Genomic DNA, 20,198 nt, shown 5'->3' on the forward strand with positions numbered 1-20,198 from the left:
GATGCAAATGTTATTAGCAGATAATAAACTGGGAACTAGGACAACAGGTTCACTGATCCAATAACATTCAATGATCATCTTTCATTGTCATGCTATTTTCTCATTTATTTTTTATCTGCTTTTGTGAGATTATCCACATCCATCGTCCACTTGTCTCATGACCTGCAGCTTCCAGCTTTGTATTTATGACAGAGTCCATTCATTATTTACATTTGTGACCTTATTTCATATTGTGAGGTTTACTTTTTCTATTTTCATCGCTATTGTTGTATTTCTGCAAGCCACTTTTGAAATGATTCCATTTTTTGAACTGTGATATCAGGCAATGCAAGTCTAACAAATGTAAACAGTAACTGTCAGATGACAATCAAACACATTAGGTAGAATAAGCTACCCATGATCAAGTCCATGTTAACCAGTAGGAGCTCTCAGTCCTTGAAACACACACACTGTTTTTAAGAACGTGAAAAGACAGAAATTCTATGAAAATTATGGTCAGTCTTACATGTCAGACTTTTAAATTATCTGTGCTTTTCCTTCTCAATCTGTCAAATGGTTTAGAGGCTAATGATTTAGAGACTTGTGACCAACAGAGGTCCCTGGATAACTTACTGAGAGACATTGTAGGGGAGGGAGAGACCTGAATTACTGTGCAAAACAGAGTGAGAGGAATCTGGAGTTCCAGGGAACAATACCGAAGGAAGACAGTGAGGCAGAGACATGGAAAAGCAACCCAAAGGGATAATTTATGAGAGAATATTATAAAGCAGCCTCATTTACCAAGATAGATCAAATGAAATACTGGCAAGTTGAATCCAGCAATGATCAAGCTGGAGCCATTAAAAGTAGATTGGCAAATTTATTAATGTAACCTTCTATATTAACAGATGAAAGAGCTAATGATAATCTTAATAAAATAGAAATATTGATAAAAACCAACACCCACTCGTAATGAAACTCTTTTTTTACATCCTTCACACACTTTCATTTTTTTGAAATTTAAATCAAAGTTAGTTAACATATAGTATAATAATAATTTCAGGAATAAAATTTAGTGATTCACCTCTTACAAATAACACCCAGTGCTCATCCCAACAACTGCCCTCCTTAATGCCCTTACCCCTTTAGCCCATCCCCCCCTCAAACCCCTGTAGCAACCCTCAGTTTGTTCTCTGTATTTAAGAGACTCTTATGGTTTGTCTCCCTCTCTGTTTTTATACTAGTTTTGCTTCCCTTCCCCTATGTTCATCTGTTTTGTTTCTTAAATTTCACAAATGAGTGAAATCATATGATATTTGTCTTTCCCTGACTGATTTATCTTGCTTAGCATAATACACTCTAGTTCCATCCACGTTGTTGCAAATGGCAAGATTTCATTCTTTTTTTTGATCGCTGAGTAATATTCCATTGTGTATGTATATACCACATCTTCTTCATCTGTTCATCAGTCAAAGGACATTTGAGGCCTTTCCATACATTGGCTATTGTCGATAGTGCTGCTATAAACATTGGGGTGCATGTGTCCCTTTGAATCAGCACTCTTGTACCCTTTGGATAAATGCCTAGTGCAATTCCTGGGTCGTAGGGTAGTTCTATTTTTAATTTTTTGAGGAACCTCCATACTGTGAAACTCTTTTTTAAAAAATATATTTATGGGGCGCCTGGGTGGCGCAGTCAGTTAAGTGTCCGACTTCAGCTCAGGTCACGATCTCTCGGTCCGTGAGTTCGAGCCCCGCGTCGGGCTCTGGGCTGATGGCTCAGAGCCTGGAGCCTGCTTCCGATTCTGTGTTTCCTTCTCTCTCTGCCCCTCCCCCGTTCATGCTCTGTCTCTCTCTGTCTCAAAAATAAATAAACGTTAAAAAATAAAATAAGATAAAATAAAAAATATATTTATTTATTTTGAGAGAGAGAGAGCAAGAGCCAAAGAGGGACAGAGAGAGGGGGAGAGAGAGAATCCCAAGCAGACTCTGTTCTCACACCACAATCCCACATGGGGCTCAATCCCAAGAACCATGAGATCATGACCCAAGCTAAAACCAAGAGTTGGACGCTTAACTGACTGAGCCACCCAGGTGCCCCATAATGAAACTCTTAACAAACCAGAAGTGGAACGAAATTTCCATAACTTGATAAAGGCTAATTATAAAAATCCCATAATCATCATGATAATAGTGAAAATTAGAAGCATACTTTTAAAAATCAAGAGCAAAGGAAATAACACTCATTACTGTAGATTCAATTCAGCATTGTGCTGAAGGTCTGGTCAGTTCAGTAAGACAGGAAAAGCAAACAAGTGGTATAAGACTCACAAAGAAAGAAACAAGTTCATCATTATTTGCAGACGATATAATTGTTTAAATAGAAAACCCAAGAGAATCTACAGGAAAATGTTGAACTTGTTCAGGAGCTCAGCAAGGCTGTTGGGTGCAAAACCAATATGTGGACATTAATAACATTGACATATTTTAGCAATAAAAATAAACACTCAAAAGGACAACCACAATGATAATGTACCTAAGGATACGAAATGTAAGTACTTTACATAAGACATAATGTTATAGAAGAATATAAAAGAAGGCCTGTATAAATTGGGAGATATGCCATGCTGATGTGAGGAAAGGCTTGACATCATAAATGTGGCATTCTCCCAATGGTAATAAATAGATTCAGTGGATCTACACTCGAAGTTTCAACAGATTGGTAAGAAAAAAGCTTGAAAACATGACGCTTCAATTGATATAGAAAAGTAAAGAGAAGGAAGAACTGATTTTCTTTTTTTTTTTAAGTTTATTTATTTATTTATTTATTTATTCATTCATTTATTTTGAGGGAGGGTGGGACAGACAGAGGGAGAGAGAGAATCCCAAGCAGGCTCTGCTGCGTGAGTGCCAAACCTGACACAGGGCTCGAACTCATGAACTGTGAGGTCATGACCTGAGCTGAAAGCAAGCGTTAGACACTTAACTGACTGAGCCACCCAGGCACCCCAAGAACTAATGATTTTCAAGAAGGTAAATAAGGATGGGTGTTTTGGTCAACCAGATCAAACCAGATCAACCAGATCAACCAGATTATCAAGCATTCAGATCAGTGTGGTGTTGACTGACGGAGTAACAAATAAATAATCAGGAGAAACAGACCTGAGTATGCATGAGAATCTGGTGCAAGATGGAGGTAGTGGAAGGAATCACTTTGAAACAATGATCCATTAAAAATGGTGTTGGGATAATCCACACAGAAAAATATTAGAAGCTTATCTCAAGCCATGTGTGTGTGCATTCAAGTCTAGGGGGTGGTGTGAAATATCTAAATGTAGAAAGAAATATTATGATGCTTAGCAGAAAATACAGAATACCTTTATGGAATACTATATAGCAGTAAAAAAAATAAATGAAATAAGTCTACACGTATCCACTTAGACCAGTCTCAAAATCACAGTATTGATTTTTAAAAAGCATCAGCTAAACACTGTTATTCAACATGGCATTGGAAGTTCTAGCCTCAACAATCAGACAACACCAAGGAATAAAAGGCATCCAAATTGGCAAGGAGGAAGGCAAACTTTCACTCTTCACAGATGACATGATACTCCAAATGGAAAACCCAAAAGATTCTACCAAAAAACTGCTAGAACTGATCCATGAGTTCAGCAAAGTTGCAGGATATAAAATCAACGCTCAGAAATCAGTTGCATTCCTATACACCAATAATGAAGCAACAGAAAGAGAAATTAAGGAATTGATCTCACTTACAACTACACCAAAAGCCATAAAACACCTAGGAATAAACCTAACCAAAAAGGTGAAAAATCTATACACTGAAAACTATAGAAAGCTTATGAAAAAAATTGAAGAAGACAAAAAAATGGAAAAATATTCCATGCTCCTGGACTGGAAGAACAAGTATTGTTAAGATGTCAATACCACCCCCAAAAATCTATATATTCAAGGCAATCCCTATCAAAATGACACCAGCATTCTTCACAGAGCTAGGACAAACAATCCTAAAATTTGTATGGAACCAAATAGCCAAAGCAATCTGGAAAAAGAAAACCAAAGTTGGAGGCATCACAATCCGAGACTTCAAAATGTATTACAAAGCTGTAATCATCAAGACAGTATGGTACTGGCAGAAAAACAGATGCTCAGATCAATGGAACAGAATAGAGAACCCAGAAATGGACTCACCTGACAAAGCAGGAAAGAATATCCAGTGGAATAAAGACAGTCTCTTCAGCAAATGGTGCTGGGAAAACTGGACAGCGATATGCAGAAGAATGAACCTGGACCATTTTCTTATACCATACATAAAAATAAACTCAACATGGATGAAAGACCTAAACGTAAGACAGGAAGTCATCAAAATCCCCGAAGAGAAAGCAGGTGAAAACCTCTTTGTCCTTGGCCACAGCAACTTCTTACTCAACACATCTCCAGAGGCAAGGGAAACAAAAGCAAAAATGAACTACTGGGACCTCACCAAAATAAAAAGCTTCTGCACAGCCAAGGAAACAATCAGCAAAACTAAAAGGCAACCGACGGAATGGGAGAAGATATTTGCAAATGATATATTCTATAAAGGGTTGGTATCCAAAATCTATAAAGAACTTATCAAGCTCAACATCCAAAAAACAAATAATCCAGTGAAGAAATGGGCAAAAGACATGAATGGACACTTCTCCAGAGAAGACATCCAGATGGCCAACCGACACATGAAAAAATGCTCAACATCACTCATCATCAGGGAAATACAAATCAGAACCACAATGATACCACCTCACACCAGTCAGAATGGCTAAAATAAACAACTTAGGTAACAACAGATGTTGGCGAGGATGCAGAGAAAGAAGATATTTTTTGCACTGCTGGTGGGAATGCATACTGGTGTGGCCACTCTGGAAAACATGAAGGCTCCTCAAAAAATTAAAAATAGAACTACCCTACGACCCAGCAATTGCACTACTATGTATTTATCCAAGGGATACAGGTATGCTGTTTCGAAGGGACACATGCACCCCAACGTTTATAGCAGCATTACTGACAATAGCCAAAGTATGTAAAGAGCCCAAATGTCCATTGACAGATGAATGGATAAAGAAGATGTGGTATATATATATACAATGGAGTATTACCCGGCAGTCAAAAAGAATGAAATCTTGCCATTTGCAACTACGTGGATGGAACTAGAGGGTATTATGTTAAGTGAAATTAGTCATTTAGAGAAAGACAAACATCATGACTTTGCTCATGTGAGGAATTTACGATACAAACAGATGAACATAGGGGAAGGGAAGCAAAAATAATATAAAAACAAGGAAGGGGACAAAACATAAGAGACTCAAATACAGAGAACAAACTGAGAGTTGCTGGAGGGGTTTGGGGTGGGGAGATGGGCTAAATGGGCCAGGGGCATTAGGGAGGACACTTGTTGGGATGAGCACTGGGTGTTATACATAGGGATGAATCACTGGAATCTGCTCCTGAAATCATTACAGCGCTATATTCTAACTAACTTGGATGTAAATTAAAAAAATTAAAAATTAAAAATTAAAAAAAACTAAAAACATCATCAGCTAAAGTGCACACAACATGGCATCATTCATATTCATTTGAAAAGACACGAAACAGTACTTAATGTGTGCGGTGCCAGGGAAACATTCCCCTGTTTGCCTTGGGTTTAGTTTCATTTCATGTGTTCCTTTCTAGGTAAGAAAATATTTATCTTTCTACTGTGCTTTTCCCTGCAACCAAATTGCTGTATTTTGTCAAACGTTTCCCCAGGTTCTCAGTATGGTTAGTGACGGGCATCCTAGGGCCATCAAAGGGCCTTTTATGAGCTTAGGAGGTAGGGATGATAGAATATCCCCCTGCATTTTTCATCTCCAACTGGGCTCCAATCTGATATATCCTTCGCCTCTGACTGCAGTGAATCTCCAGTTTCTTTCTTTTTTTTTCTTTTTACTTTTTTAAATGTTTATTTATTTGAGAGAGAGAGAGAGAGAGTGTGTGGGGGGGGGGGGGGAGGGGCAGAGAGAGAGGGAGACACAGACTAGAAAGCAGGCTCCAGGCTCTGAGCTGTCAGCATAGAGCCTGACATGGGTCTTGAACTCACGAACTGCGAGATCATGACCTGAGCTGAAGTCAGATGCTTAACCAACTGAGCCACCAGGGCGTCCCTCCAGTTTATTTCTGAGCATGCGTGCGTGCGCGCGCGCGCGCGCGCGCGCACACACACACACACACACACACGCACATACACACACACACACACATATATATATATATATATATATATATATATATATATATATATGAAACAAGCAGATAGATAGGCAGGCAGGCAGTCTTTACCAGCAGGAAGCAGTATAAAGGTAATGTTTCAGGGATGTATAATGTCTGGGGAGGGAGATAAGAGATGGGAAACGCTTGTGTCCAAAACATTGTATCAAGAACAGGGTGGTAGGAACCAGCTTCTGATTCCTCACTGGCTATGATCTCCTCAAGAATACACAGCATGATCTTTGTAGCCCCAGTCTATCCCAGGGACATTTATCCTTTTCCTTTGGGCTCCCAGCAACATCAGTTTGCATTTCAAAAATAAAATCTGGAATCTGATAAATTTTCATGAGGCTAGGATGCTGAACATCCTCCAATACCTGCCACATAAGTTTCTAGAAATAAAACCAGAGAGGTAGATTTTTATCTCTTATGTATATATTTTTTCAACATGTGTTTATAAAAGAAGCTTTGTCAACAATTCAGTTCATGCAAAATCTGATAAAGAATGAATTTAATAATAGTGGGCATGGAAATTGGTACAACCTTGGAAAGCAGTTTGGTGATATCTCAAAAATTAAAACCGCATGTCCCTTTGACCCAGTCATTCCACTTCTGAGAATTCGTCCCTCACATGTACCCATGTTACTGTGCAAAGATATGAGCAAGGAAGGATACTCACTGAAGAATCGTGATGGCAAAATATGAGGATTATCTTGATTAGGGCCAACATAAATGCCTATTAATAGGATAATAGTTAAATAAACTTGGCCTCATCCATGTAAGTGAAATCTATTCAATTTCTATGGAACGTAGGCTGCTAGGATTTTTGCTGGGATTTCATTGACTCTGTAGATTAATTTGGGTAGCACTGGCATTTTAACAGCTGGTGAGTCTTCTAATCCCTTAACATGAGATATTGTTAATTTCTTAAATATTCATTTATTTATTTTGAGAGAGAGAGAGAGCACGTACGTGTGTGAGCAGGGAAGGGGCAGAGAGAGAATACTAAGAAGGCTCTGTGCTGTCAGTGCAGAGCATGATGTGGGGCTTAGTCCCAGTGACCATGAGATCATGACCTGAGGCGAAATCAAGAGTTGGATGCTTACCAAACTGAGCCACCCAGGAGCCCTGAGATATTGTTAAAGTTATTTGATGCTTCTAAAATTTCTCTCAGTAGTGTGTTGTCATCTTTCAGTATAAATGTCTTACACATATATTTTACAACAGCTTTTGGATTTATTATTTCTACTGTTTTTCTATTTCTTAACTTGCTCTTTTTTCTTTTACATTATTAATTCGTTTTCCTTTCGTTTATTTTATTTTTCTTTTTTTAGCTTTATAGCAGGTGCTTAAATAATTCTCTTCATTTTATACTGATGTAAATATTCTCTGCTTCAATACTATGGATTAACCCCTAAATACATCTTTAACCTTATAGGTGCTGGGTATAGTTTTTAAATTTTTTCTTCCCTAGAAATTCTATAATTTGAGTTTGTAGTATTTTTTAATCTAAGAGTTTAAAGGTTTTCAACATTACCAAATGGAAAGGCCTTTCTTTTTTTTTTTTTCTTCTAATTTTATTATTACTTTATCACAGTGTGATGGGAGAATGTTGCCTGTATTATTGTTGAAGTTTTGTTGTGATTTAACATTTGGTCAATATGTATGGCAGTATATTCCCCATTTTTCCGGGAAAATGGAGTTTGATATATATTAATCAGATGTGTTTATGAATTACATATTCAGGTCATCTATATCTTTACATACTTTTTAAACACTTGGTCTGTCATAGGCAGAAATTAATTATACTCTCTGGTCCTTGTAATGTTTTTGTCTATTTACCTTTATACTGTTATGATTTTTGATTTATGAACACTGGCGCCACATTATTTGTTGCAAAGACACACATTACTCTTTTGGATTATTTTGCATTACAAAGTGTCATTTTCATCCTGTTTAATGAGTTTTGGCTCAAATTTCACCTTCTTTGATATTTACAGCTCATGTCCCTCCCTTCCTGTATGCCTTTGCTTATATCTTTGTCCATCTTTTTTTTTTTAAGTTTATTCATTTATTTTGAGAGAGAGAGAGAGAGAGAGAGAGAGAGAATGTGGGGGAGGGGCAGAGAGAGAGGGAGAGAGAGGACCCCAAGCTGGCAGAGCAGAGCGCCACGCGGGACTCAATCTCGTGAACCATGATCAAGAGTTGGACACTTAACCGACTGAGCCACCCAGGTGCCCCTCCCATTCTTGAATTTTGACTTCTCCATATGACCTGGAGCAGTATACTGTTTATTCAACATACCGGATATTGCTTTGTTATGTCACATATTTGTGAATATGTGTGATTTGTTTTTGGAACAGAGGAGTCAAATCCACTTATATGTATTGACATGGCAGATTTGCTTGATCTTTGTTTATATAACTTCAAGTTATATATTTAATAGTTTTTTAAAACTATGGTATTGTGTGACATGTTTGGTTTGCTTCTTGTGCACAGACGATTCTAAATTTAGAACAGTGTTTATTTGAGTTCTATTGGTTGCCTTTATAAGTACAAATTCATAATTATAACTAAAACCGTGTAGTGCATTTGCCTTAGTACACTATCTATATAATATCTCTCATTTCCATTTGTTAACTCTCTTTCTTTTCCCACCCACTTTATGCATCGCCTGATTGTGTTTAATCGTACGCTTTTGGTGCTTACCTTTCTACTGTTAGACTCATTTTCCCTTCCTTGATTTGTCTACTTTAACGTTTATTTATTTTTGGGACAGAGAGACACAGAGCATGAACGGGGGAGGGGCAGAGAGAGAGGGAGACACAGAATCGGAAACAGGCTCCAGGCTCCGAGCCACCAGCCCAGAGCCCGACGCGGGGCTCGAACTCACGGACCGCGAGATCGTGACCTGGCTGAAGTCGGACGCTCAACCGACTGCGCCACCCAGGCGCCCCTGATTTGTCTACTTTAAAGGATACTCTTCCACTTCTTGCTATTATAGAAGCCGCAGCAAGTGAGCGTACCCCGCTCCCACGTTCTTTCCTCCTTTCACTCCCAGTTATTGTTACTTGTATCATGTCCACATTTTCAGGGCCTCTGTGGTTTTAGGCGGTAAAATGCCTCCATCGTCATGTTTATCCCTCTCTGTGGGCATCTCCTTTAACAAGACCTGACGAGCTGAGTCATTTTGCCAGGCCTCCGCCCACTTTTGGCCTTCCGAGATTGTTTTGACATCTTTGTCCTCTGTGCTTTTCTTTCTCCTTCTCTTTGTTCTTGTATATTTATACCATTCTTATTCCCATGCTGTCATTTTATTGGCGTTCTGAGAGGGTTGGGGTAAAACATATGCATGCTATCTTCCATATTTAACCAGAATCCCCAAATAACTCTTACTTTTGAAAGAAAATGCTTTGCCTTAAAAGTTCAAAATAAGGATAGAGATTTTTACATGCTATATGATCTCAGCCTATATATAGTTAAGAAAACTGCAGGCCCCAAATGGTGCCACTTAGAGTTCCCAAACCAGGGCTTAAAACCCAATCTTTACGGAGTTTCCATCTCCCCAGAAATGTGGCCTTGACTGGCCAGTCAGGAAATTGTTCTCTCTATCAGCACCAAAGAGTCTGTCACTGGGGTCCTCTCCATCCCCAAAAGAAAGGCGAGGTGATCTACATGAGAAGACACCTGCTTTTTCCCCTAGCAAGCTGCCTCCTCTGGAAGAATCCTTTTCCTTTGCTAATAACTTTCTTACCTTCATTCTCCGACCTATAAAAACCTTCTACTTTGTACAACTCCTCTCTACTTGCTAGATGGGCTGCTGCCTGGTTCGCCAATCATTTGATAAAGCCAATTAGACCTCCAACTTTATATATATGGAGAGAGAGAGAGAAAGGGAGAGAGAGAGGGAGAGACAGAGAAAGAGAGAGGAGAGAGAAGGAGAGAGAGAATAAGCTAAAATACCAACAGTGATTTCTCGACCTAATCACTCTCTTCTGATTTATATTTTTCAGTAGTCTGTATTTTACGCAATGGCCATTTTTAAAAAATCATCTTGTTTTTAAACTTTTTAGTATGATATGTAATGTGCGTGATAAAAATGCACATGGACCATAAATTAACTGTAAAATGAAAGCTTGCACATTAGCTTGGGCTACCATAAAAACACACCATAAACTGAGTGGTCAAAGCACAGAAGTTGCCTTCGCACAGTTCCAGAGGCTGGAAATTGGAGATGAGGGTATCTCCTGGCCAGGCTCTGGTGAGAACCCTCTTCTTGGTTTGCTAAGGACTGATTTCTTGCTATGTCCTCACATGACAGAGAGAGAGTCCTGGAATCCATTCCTCTTCTTACAAGGACACTGGTTCTATTGGATCACGGCTCTGCCCTTCTGATCTAATTTAACCTTGTCACCTCCTTAAAGGTCCCTTCTCCAATACAATTACGTGGGTTAGGGCTTCAACATATGGGTTGGGGGGGGGGGAGGGTAGCATAATCCAGTCCATAGTGGCTGTGTGACAACTACTCATGTCACTAAATGGAACATTATGAGCACCCCATAAGCCCCTTCCCAACTATGTCCTCCCTCCTCTGCCCTAGAGATTTTATTTATATTTTTACCTCCAAGTAAGTACCTCTAAACAAAATAGTTAAGTTCTGCTAGTTTTTAAATTTTGTATAAACGGAATCATACTTATGTAATCTTTTGTGTCTGGCTTTTTTCATCCTTGTTTTGTGGAACAGTAATTTACTCATTTTTATTGCTATACATTATCCCATTTTAAGAATATAAGAGGGATATTTAATGCACCAAAAATTTTTGGACATTTGGGTTGTTTCCAGTTTGGGGCTTTTATGGACAGTGTTCATAAACTTTCTCGTAGCTATATCCTGGTGCCCATACATATTTCTGTTGAGTTTATGTTCCTAAGAGTATAATTAAGAATCACACTATATGTGTGTCTTCACCTTTATTTGAGGATATCCACTGATTTCCAAAGATGTACAAATTTACATTTCCACCAGCGGTATATGAGTTTCTGTTGCTCCATACCCTTAATACTTGGTATTGTCACAATTTAAAATTTTCCTCATCTGATGGGTAGATAATAATCTCTCAGTGCAATTTTTAAGTGTTTTTTTTAAAGTTTATTTATTTATTTTGAGAGACAGAGAATGTGGGAGGGCAGAGAGAGAGGGAGAAAGAGAAAATCTCATGCGGGGCTCAAACCCATGAACCATGAGATCATGACCTGAGCTGAAATCAAGAGTCAGGTAGTTAACTGACTGAGCCACCCAGGTGTCCCAATCTCTCTCCGTGTAATTTTAATTCGCATTTCCTTGGTTAAGAAAAAGGTTAAGGATATTTTTATATGTGTATTGACCATCTGGGTTTCTGCTTTTGTGAAATATCTATCCAGATATTCTGCTCACTTCAAAATTGGTTGCCCTGATGTATTTCTTTTTTTTTTTTTTTTTTTCAACGTTTATTTATTTTTGGGACAGAGAGAGACAGAGCATGAATGGGGGAGGGGCAGAGAGAGAGGGAGACACAGAATCGGAAACAGGCTCCAGGCTCTGAGCCATCAGCCCAGAGCCCGACGCGGGGCTCGAACTCACGGACCGCGAGATCGTGACCTGGCTGAAGTCGGACGCTCAACCGACTGCGCCACCCAGGCGCCCCAGCCCTGATGTATTTCTAATTGACTTGCAGGATCAGTCTTCTGGATATAAACACTTTTTAGGTATATGTGTTGCAAATGTCTCTTACTCAGTAGGCTTGCTTTTTCACTCTTACAAAGTTGCCTTCTCATGAACAGAAATTCTTAATTTTAGTAAGCGACAATGTATCAGTTTTCCCCTCTGTGGTTAGTGCTTCTTGTGCCCTATGTAATAAATCTTTCCCTAACCTGAGGTCATGAAGACATTCTCCTTTTGTTTTTGCCTAAAAGCCTTCTGTTTTTGTCTTTCACAAAAAAAAACTTTATTCACCCACCTAGAGTTGATTCTTGTATGCGGCATAAAGTTGGATGTTCAAAGTAATTTTTCTATCGAGATACTGAATTCTCCAGCATCTCATATTGAGGACTGCCCTGTCCCCACTGCTCCGCGGTGCTGCCTTTAACGCAAATTCGATGCCTGTATGCGAGCCAACTATTCCGTCCCACTAGTCTGACTAATCTTACCCCCCACTGCACCTGGTTTCAATTATTGGAGCTTTAGGGTACATTCGTACACGCAGTAGGGCCAGTTTTCTTCTCCCACCTTGATTTTCTTCCTCAAAAGCGTCTTGGCTATCATTTGCTCTTTACATTTTTATATAAATCTTAGGGTCAATTCATTGAGTAATAATAAAAAAAAAAAACTTGTTGGGATTTTGATTGGGCTCGCATTAATTTCATTAGTCATTTTGAGGAGTCTTACAATATTGTGACTTTGAATCCGGGAATATAATACATCTCTCCATGTATTGGGTTTTCTGTCATATCACTCAGTATTTTTCATAATTTTCTTTGTAGAGATCTTACTCATACTTTGATAATCTTGTTTCTAGATACTTTTATTGTAAAATGCCACTGTAAATGGTATTTTTAAATTTATTTTTATTTATTTTTGGAAATGGTATTTTAATTTTTTTTTTTTTTTCAACGTTTATTTATTTTTTGGGACAGAGAGAGACAGAGCATGAATGGGGGAAGGGGAGAGAGAGAGGGAGACACAGAATCGGAAACAGGCTCCAGGCTCCGAGCCATCAGCCCAGAGCCCGACGCGGGGCTCGAACTCACGGACCGCGAGATCGTGACCTGGCTGAAGTCGGACGCTTAACCGACTGCGCCACCCAGGCGCCCCGAAAATGGTATTTTAAAAAACCATTGTTTCTTGCGAGATATAGACATGCAACTCATTTACGTATATTAATTTGTACCCAGTTACCTTGCTATGCTGTCTTGTTAACTTTGATAGTTTATCCCTAGATTATGTTGGTTGTTTTATGCACACAATTGTATCATCTGTAAATCATGGCATTTTTGCTACTTCTTTTCTTATTCTTTCTTTTCCTTGCCTTCCTATGCTGGCTAGGCTCTCCTTTACAAAGTTAAATAGAACTGATGAAACAGACATCTTTCTTTTTTTTCTTTTTGTTTCTGATCTCAAATGGAAAGCTGGCCATGTTTCACAATTAAGTATGATATTTTCTACCTCCTTCAGTGTCATTACCCTTCACCAGAGCACAGCCATTCCCTATATTCCTTCCTTCCTAGATATTTCTAATCACAAGCAGATATCAAACTTTATCAAATGATTTTTCAGCATCAATTAAGATGACTACATGATTATTCTCTCTAATCTATTCATAAAATAAAACACAGGGGCACCTGGGTGGCTCAGTCGGTTGAGCGTCTGACTTCGGCTCAGGTCGTGATCTCACGGTTAACGAGTTCGAGCTCCACATCAGGTTCTGTGCTGACAGTTCAGAGCCTGAAGCCTGCTTAGGATTCTGTGTCTCCCTTTCTCTCTGTTCCTCCCCCACTCCCACTCTCTCTCTCTCTCTCTCAAAAATAAAGATTTTTTAAAAATTAAAAGAAAGAAATAAAGCATATATTGGACCCTTGAACAACACAGGAGTTAAAGGCACTGACCCCCTGCACAGTAAAAATCTACATATAAGTTTTGACTCCCAGAAACTTAACTACTAATAGCCTACTGTTGACAGAAAGCCTTACCGATAACATCAATAGTCAATTAGCACATATTTTGCATGTGATATGTATCAGAGACCATCTTCTTACAGTAAAGTAAGCTAGCAAAAAGAAAATGTTATTAAGAAAAGGAAGAGAAAATACATTTACAGCACTATACTATATTTATTGAAAAAATCCATGTAAAAAGTGAACACGCACCAAACCTATATTGTTTAAGGGTTAACTGTATTTTCTATTGTAGCATGCATTAATGTTATAATCAGAAAAAATAATTTTTTTAAATTTAAAAGGTGGAAAAAGGCAAAGCTCTACAGAGTTCCTATTATTATACCAAAGGTACGTCAGTCTTGCACTGAGCTAGGGGCACCTCTCTCAGATTTGTTGGTGCAGGATGTTTCTGGAAAGGCCCCACTATGTTCTGAAACTACAGAGGTTCCATCTGCTAACCCAGGGAAATAGAATCTTCTCAGGAATATTAAGGGCACTTTGAAGTGTATGAGCCATGATAACATAAATAGCTTCATTCACGGGTAATTTTCTGAATATGTTCCAGAACCATTTGTTCTTCATTCCATCTCAATTTTGCTCCTGCCTCTCAGAGTAAGCCTTCCCTAAACTTGGTTGATGTGTGTACCTAGCAGGTGAATGTGGGGAGTGGGTGGTGGCAAGGCTCATCTGCCCAGGCCACCCCAGACTAATGAAATCAGACCCTCTGGGACTGAGACCCAGGCTTTAATATTTTAAAAATCTCCCCCAGGGGATTCCAAGGTTGAGAACCACTAATCTGCAGTTCTTCAAAGCTGAAAATCACATGTGTGTTTATGAACCAAAGTCCACAGAAGAAGGAGGTATCTAACCATCATAAAGTCTGCAATACTCAAATGAGACCAGCAGGAAAAAGACAAGAAAAAAAGCCACCAAGGGAAGGAAGAGACGAAGAGGACAGAAAGAGGAGGCACAAGAAGGACAGTGACACCAAATCTACTTACTCAATTCTCTCTGGAAGCTCGGTTTGGGTCATGCCCACACAATTGACCAAAATAGTGACCGTAATAAATAAACTGAACCACCTGAGAGGGCTGCGTTAAGGAAAAGCTGAGAGTCGCCATGTTTCCCTGACATCATCCACGATCACCTTGACACTGAACTACTAAATTCATAGCTTTTAGCTAGGATCAGCTTTATGGTCTCGTCACATAGCAAGTGCTGGCATTTACTGAGTGCCTATCCTGGGCCGGCTACTTCATCCACATTATTTCTAATACAATTGAACCTATAGGGAGCTATTCTATCTACATGTTGGAACTAAGAAAATGGGCTGAAAAAGCTTAAATAACTTTTCCTAGGTCATACAGCCAGTCAACCATGGTGCTGAGATGTGACCTCGGATTGTTTGATAACAGAACCCTGAGCAAGAAGGAAGGAAACAAGAATCCTTTCTCCAAAATGGCCTGCTGCCCAGACACCTTCATTTCACTATACAATATATTCTGGAATTACATCCAGCCAATGCCTCTTTTTTTTCCCAAAAGATAAAGAAAATACTCCTAAGAAGTTAGAGGTAAAGGGAGGGTTACCAGCTTTCATGGGAATTAATTCAGTCAGATTGTTTTCCTGACTTAGCTGAGATCAGTCACACTGAGGAAACAGACCTCTGGCTAGGAATGGTGGGGGCAGGCACAGGAAGGAAAATGCTGGATCCAGGAGAAAATTCCAGATGGAATCCAGCTGTGGTAGACAACTCTGTATAAACAGAGAGAAGGATTTTCGAGGTTGCACCAAGGGACTACCACAAAGGGAAGGAGGAGATAGTGAGGAAGGCGAGTGGAAAGGGGTAAATAGATGGAAAGAAAGGTGGGTAGAGAAAACCCAGAGATAAATTTCTCCCATTGGACGTTTTTCTCAGGACTAGCGTGGGTTCCTAACAATTACCTCCTAAAGAAAAACAAAGCCCAAAGATAAGCTTGACCTACAGAGAGAGTGAGCGACTCATCTTTCATCGTTTCAGTTCGAGCAGAAGTATTTAAAGCTATTTTAGTTTTCTGTAAATGTCTTTAATGTGCCCTGTTTTACAGTTACTTAGGAACACATCTATTTTGAAAAGGGAAATTCTGCTAATTAAACCATATTTTCCTGTTGACTTGCAATTAAATTAAGAAATGTGTTCACATGGGGGGAAAATGTTAACCCAAGGATTAAATTAAAATTGTATCTCCAACTCCACAAACCTTTAAAAGTAATGTATTAGCTATAATGTTACTTGTGGAAACATGCATAGAAAATTTGATTAGAATTACAGTTTTGGTGAGATATTAATAATAAGACACGGAGAATTCCATAGCTTGAAGAATATCTTTTGGGAGTGGAGCTACCAAGTTCATAAGATTTAAATATATAAATGCAGGCTTTTGCGAGAAGGAGACTCTCAACGGCTTTTCTGTCCAGCTATGACTCCACCCAGCAATTATGATTCATCAAATCTCAACATGAAAAGAATATTCACTGGTCACTTGGCTCTTTAAAGGGATTTTATTTCTAATTAGCTGTTTCTTACACCTAATTAAGATGTAACTCAACCAGGATGCGTGGAGAGGAGTTTGTATATTTGACGTTTTTCTTTATTTGTAGTTTTTATGTAATTGGATATGTATTTAAAAAAAAAAAACACACACCCAAGTAGAGATGACATACTGAGCGAATAAATTACCTCAGTTTATTTCCATTAACTGCCTACGTACTTATCGCTGATACTGTTCTAGGCAGGATGCAGGCTGGACCTCTTAACTGGCTGTGTGACCTTGGACAATTTATTTAATGCCTTTGAATAATAGTTTCATCATCTGTAAAATGGGGATGCTAGTCCCTTCTTCAAAGATTTCTGTACCTGTGACCGTGATGATGCTTAGGAGGTATTTAGCAAATGGTAGGAGGTATTTAGCAAATGGTAGCCTACCATTACATATCCTTATATAGGGTCAGAAAATCCAAGGTTGAATTAAGAAAATATAACTCCCACCGCGTGGCCACAAAGGCAAAGAAAATACAATACAAGTACACGGAGCAGCAAAGTTTCACACTGAGAGGAGTCCTTGCCAGTTCCCCGCTCGCTGAGCGCTGTCCAGCAATCCAGCAAGCTGCCCCAGAATGGCAGGGAGAGAGCTCCTTTTACTGGAGTCTCCCAAGAAGAGGCTGGCTACCATCTGTCAGACGGCTGAGGCAAGGCTGTTCTTGCAAATCAACCTCCTGGAAGCCAGGGCTGAATTTGTCATTAGGAACTTCCAATTTGGACAGTCACCAGGGAAGATCCTCGGAAACCGAAGCCAAAGTCTCTTTTTTGACCTAGTTTGGCTTGCCTTGAAAAACAAAACAAAATAAACCAAAAACTGAAGGCAGATTCTGGAGCTACCTAAAAGCAGTTAATAAAACACAGACATTTGACCGATTTGTCTCTAACCATTACCATATTCCCCAGTGACATGAACCTTGGACTATTGACATTTTTTTTGGTCTACTGACCTTTTTATTTATTTATTTATTTATTTAAAAAAATTTTTTTTTTCAACGTTTATTTATTTTTGGGACAGAGAGAGACACAGAGCATGAACGGGGGAGGGGCAGAGAGAGAGGGAGACACAGAATCGGAAACAGGCTCCAGGCTCTGAGCCATCAGCCCAGAGCCCGACGCGGGGCTCGAACTCACGGACCGCGAGATCGTGACCCGGCTGAAGTCGGACGCTTAACCGACTGCGCCACCCAGGCGCCCCTCTACTGACCTTTTTAACCTGCTTGCAGTTTGGGGTAGCTTGGGATGTTGGCCGTGCCCCATGACCAATGTGGTCCCCCTGAGACGACCTATGCTCCACCCACTGTGGTCTGTCCTCTTTGTCCTCTGGCATGTCTTTTTTTTTTGCCCAATAAACAGCCACTTCCCAGCACGGCTAAGGCACAGAGTAACAACCCATGCTTATCTCATCTGCCCAAAGAGCCCTCAGGGCCTTCTGACTGGTTATTATGCTGTGAGGCGAGCAGGCCTCATATGGCAAAAATGTGCCTGGCTTTGCATCAGCAAAGCTCCTTCATAAGGAGGACATTTTTGGGGTCGTGCGTGCATAGGTGTGTCCCAACTAGTTTAGGTGAACCCAAACCCACCTGTGGCTTGCGTGAGCACCTCCTCTGTCTTGGCACTGCTATCGAACACATTAAAGCCACAAACACTTTTTCCTTCCAATTTAATGATTTCATTGTTTCAGGATTCCATTAGAGAAAACCTCTATTGCTAACCTCTGAAGAAGGTACTGGACACTGGGCAAAGCCTGATTCTAAAAGGAATCATGTGGAAGAAGCAACAGTGCAAAGGATATGAGTGGACAGACACTTTGATGGCTGTTCTTCTGATCAGGTTGAAAGGACTGAATAACCACAGGGCCCGAGTTGCACTAAACCGAGAAATGGTCCTCCCTTTGTTCAGCACCATAAACGTCTACAACAAAACAAAGCAGAAGGACCTACAGTGAGAAGCATGGTCTTCACACAACCAGGTTTTTCAGCATGCATGTTGTCATCTCGGGCTTGTGAGCAAGAAGGGTTCTGGGAACCATGCATCCATCAGTGGAAAGCCAAGTGGAAGGGTAGAGTTAGAAGGGATCAAGGATAAAGAGCCATATCCTCACCTTCCGAGCAAGACCCCAGTCCCCATGGGTGACTGTGCATCGGGATGAGCCCACTAATAGTGCCCAGTGGGCAGGCAGCTGACCTGGGGCTGGTAGGATGCATCAGGCCCACAGCCAGCATTCTGGCAGCAGGAAGGCGGGTCTGGCTGCATTACATTCCTCTTCTGATCAGTGGATCATCCCTGGTGCTGGGGTACTCCCTCTACTGTCCATTTCCTAGGTCTCGCTTTTGAAACCCTCCACTGGTTCCCTGTGAGCATCTGGGAAGGTAAGGGCTCTTGGCCCACGAGAGGAGGGAGAAAGACACTCCAGTGCCTTTTCATTTTCTCTGTAGACCACATTTGAGATGGCTAATTCGTGTCCCTCAGCTCCCAAACATGCACACATTTTTTTTTTTTTTTTTTTTTTTTTTTTTTTTTTGGCTGTGTGGAACATCTAGGACACAATACAAAGAGGGACATTGTCATGAAGCAGCTCTTACTTAAACTAGTGGTTCTCAAATGTTTTTATTTCAGGACCCTTTTAACACTCTCGAAAATTATTGAGGACCCCAAGGAGTTTTTGTTACTGTTTACACCCTTTTGCTTATACTGCGTGTGTGTGTGTGTGTGTGTGTGTGTGTGTGTGTGTGTTACCCCCGAACCCACTGAAACGGTTTTGGGAACCCCAGGCGTTCTGAGATAATACTTTGAGGACCACTGGCTTAAACCATCCTAATTTCTGTTCCCCTTCCATACTGTACCCCCACCTGCAACCTCAGGATCTCTGCTCCCCACTTGCAAAGAGACCCAACAGGAGATCCTAGGCCAGTGGTCGTTCAAGCCAGCTTCCTCTGAAAAATTTACAGCAATTGTTGCTTTTGAGGATTTGAGTTTAATTAGCCTCTCCCATAAATGTTATAAAAATGCAAAGAGTGTCAAAGAGATGAGTTGGATATATTTGTCATTAACTGAGTCTAGCTGATAGCCACATCATCCAGGTGCAGGAGAACTCCCTAGGCTGAGTGGGGGCAGAGGCTTCCTCTCCCAGAACTGAGAACAGCCTTTCAAGCCAGTCACCCTTACCCGGTGTGTGCTGTAGAAGGGGTCCAGATCCTCCAGGGGCTCCCCAACCAGCTCTGCAGGGAGATCACCATAGAACTTGGGCAGCTGGTTGCAAGCTTTCAAGTCTAGCTGGGGCCGAGGCTTCTCTTCTTGGTCCTTCTGCTCTCTGTGCTTATCTTTGGCTTTCTTTGCTGCCTGCTTGGCAGTAATTCGCTTTTCAATCTCCACCAGGGACTCTGGAGTGAATCGACGGAAGTTGGTAGTTTCCAGGGACCCAAAGGGGAATGCCATCTTCTCATTCTTTTTCAGGAAGAATTTATACTCTTATGAGAGTGGATATCACCACAGAGAGGTAACAGCCTGCCCACCGGCCCTCTCCCTCCAGTTCTTTCCTAACTGACACATTGTTGCTAGAACAGCCTCCTGACCCAGTTCCTTCCTCAGTAACTCACACTGAGCTCTCCCCAGAGCCTTACTGCCCTGTGGAACTCTTGGGAGACTGT

At 40.3% G+C, this 20,198-nt stretch overlaps 1 protein-coding gene across 1 annotated transcript in view; it reads right to left on the reverse strand.

Moving 5' to 3' along the window:
- SCN10A (sodium voltage-gated channel alpha subunit 10) overlaps positions 1 to 19,986 on the reverse strand; it is a 95,271-nt gene extending 75,285 nt beyond the window's left edge. Inside the window, exons 1-3 of the mRNA XM_086720477.1 lie at positions 19,717 to 19,986; positions 18,335 to 18,462; positions 14,972 to 15,052 (exon numbers count right to left, since the gene is read on the reverse strand). Of these exons, the coding sequence (XP_086576603.1) occupies positions 14,972 to 15,052; positions 18,335 to 18,462; positions 19,717 to 19,986 (479 nt within the window). The remainder of the gene's footprint in view (positions 1 to 14,971; positions 15,053 to 18,334; positions 18,463 to 19,716) is intronic.
- Between the last annotated feature and the right edge of the window lie 212 nt (positions 19,987 to 20,198).

This window comes from Puma concolor, chromosome C2, assembly GCF_028749965.1.
Source record: "Puma concolor isolate L17-30 chromosome C2, mPumCon1.1.hap2, whole genome shotgun sequence".
Lineage (NCBI taxonomy): Eukaryota > Metazoa > Chordata > Mammalia > Carnivora > Felidae > Puma > Puma concolor.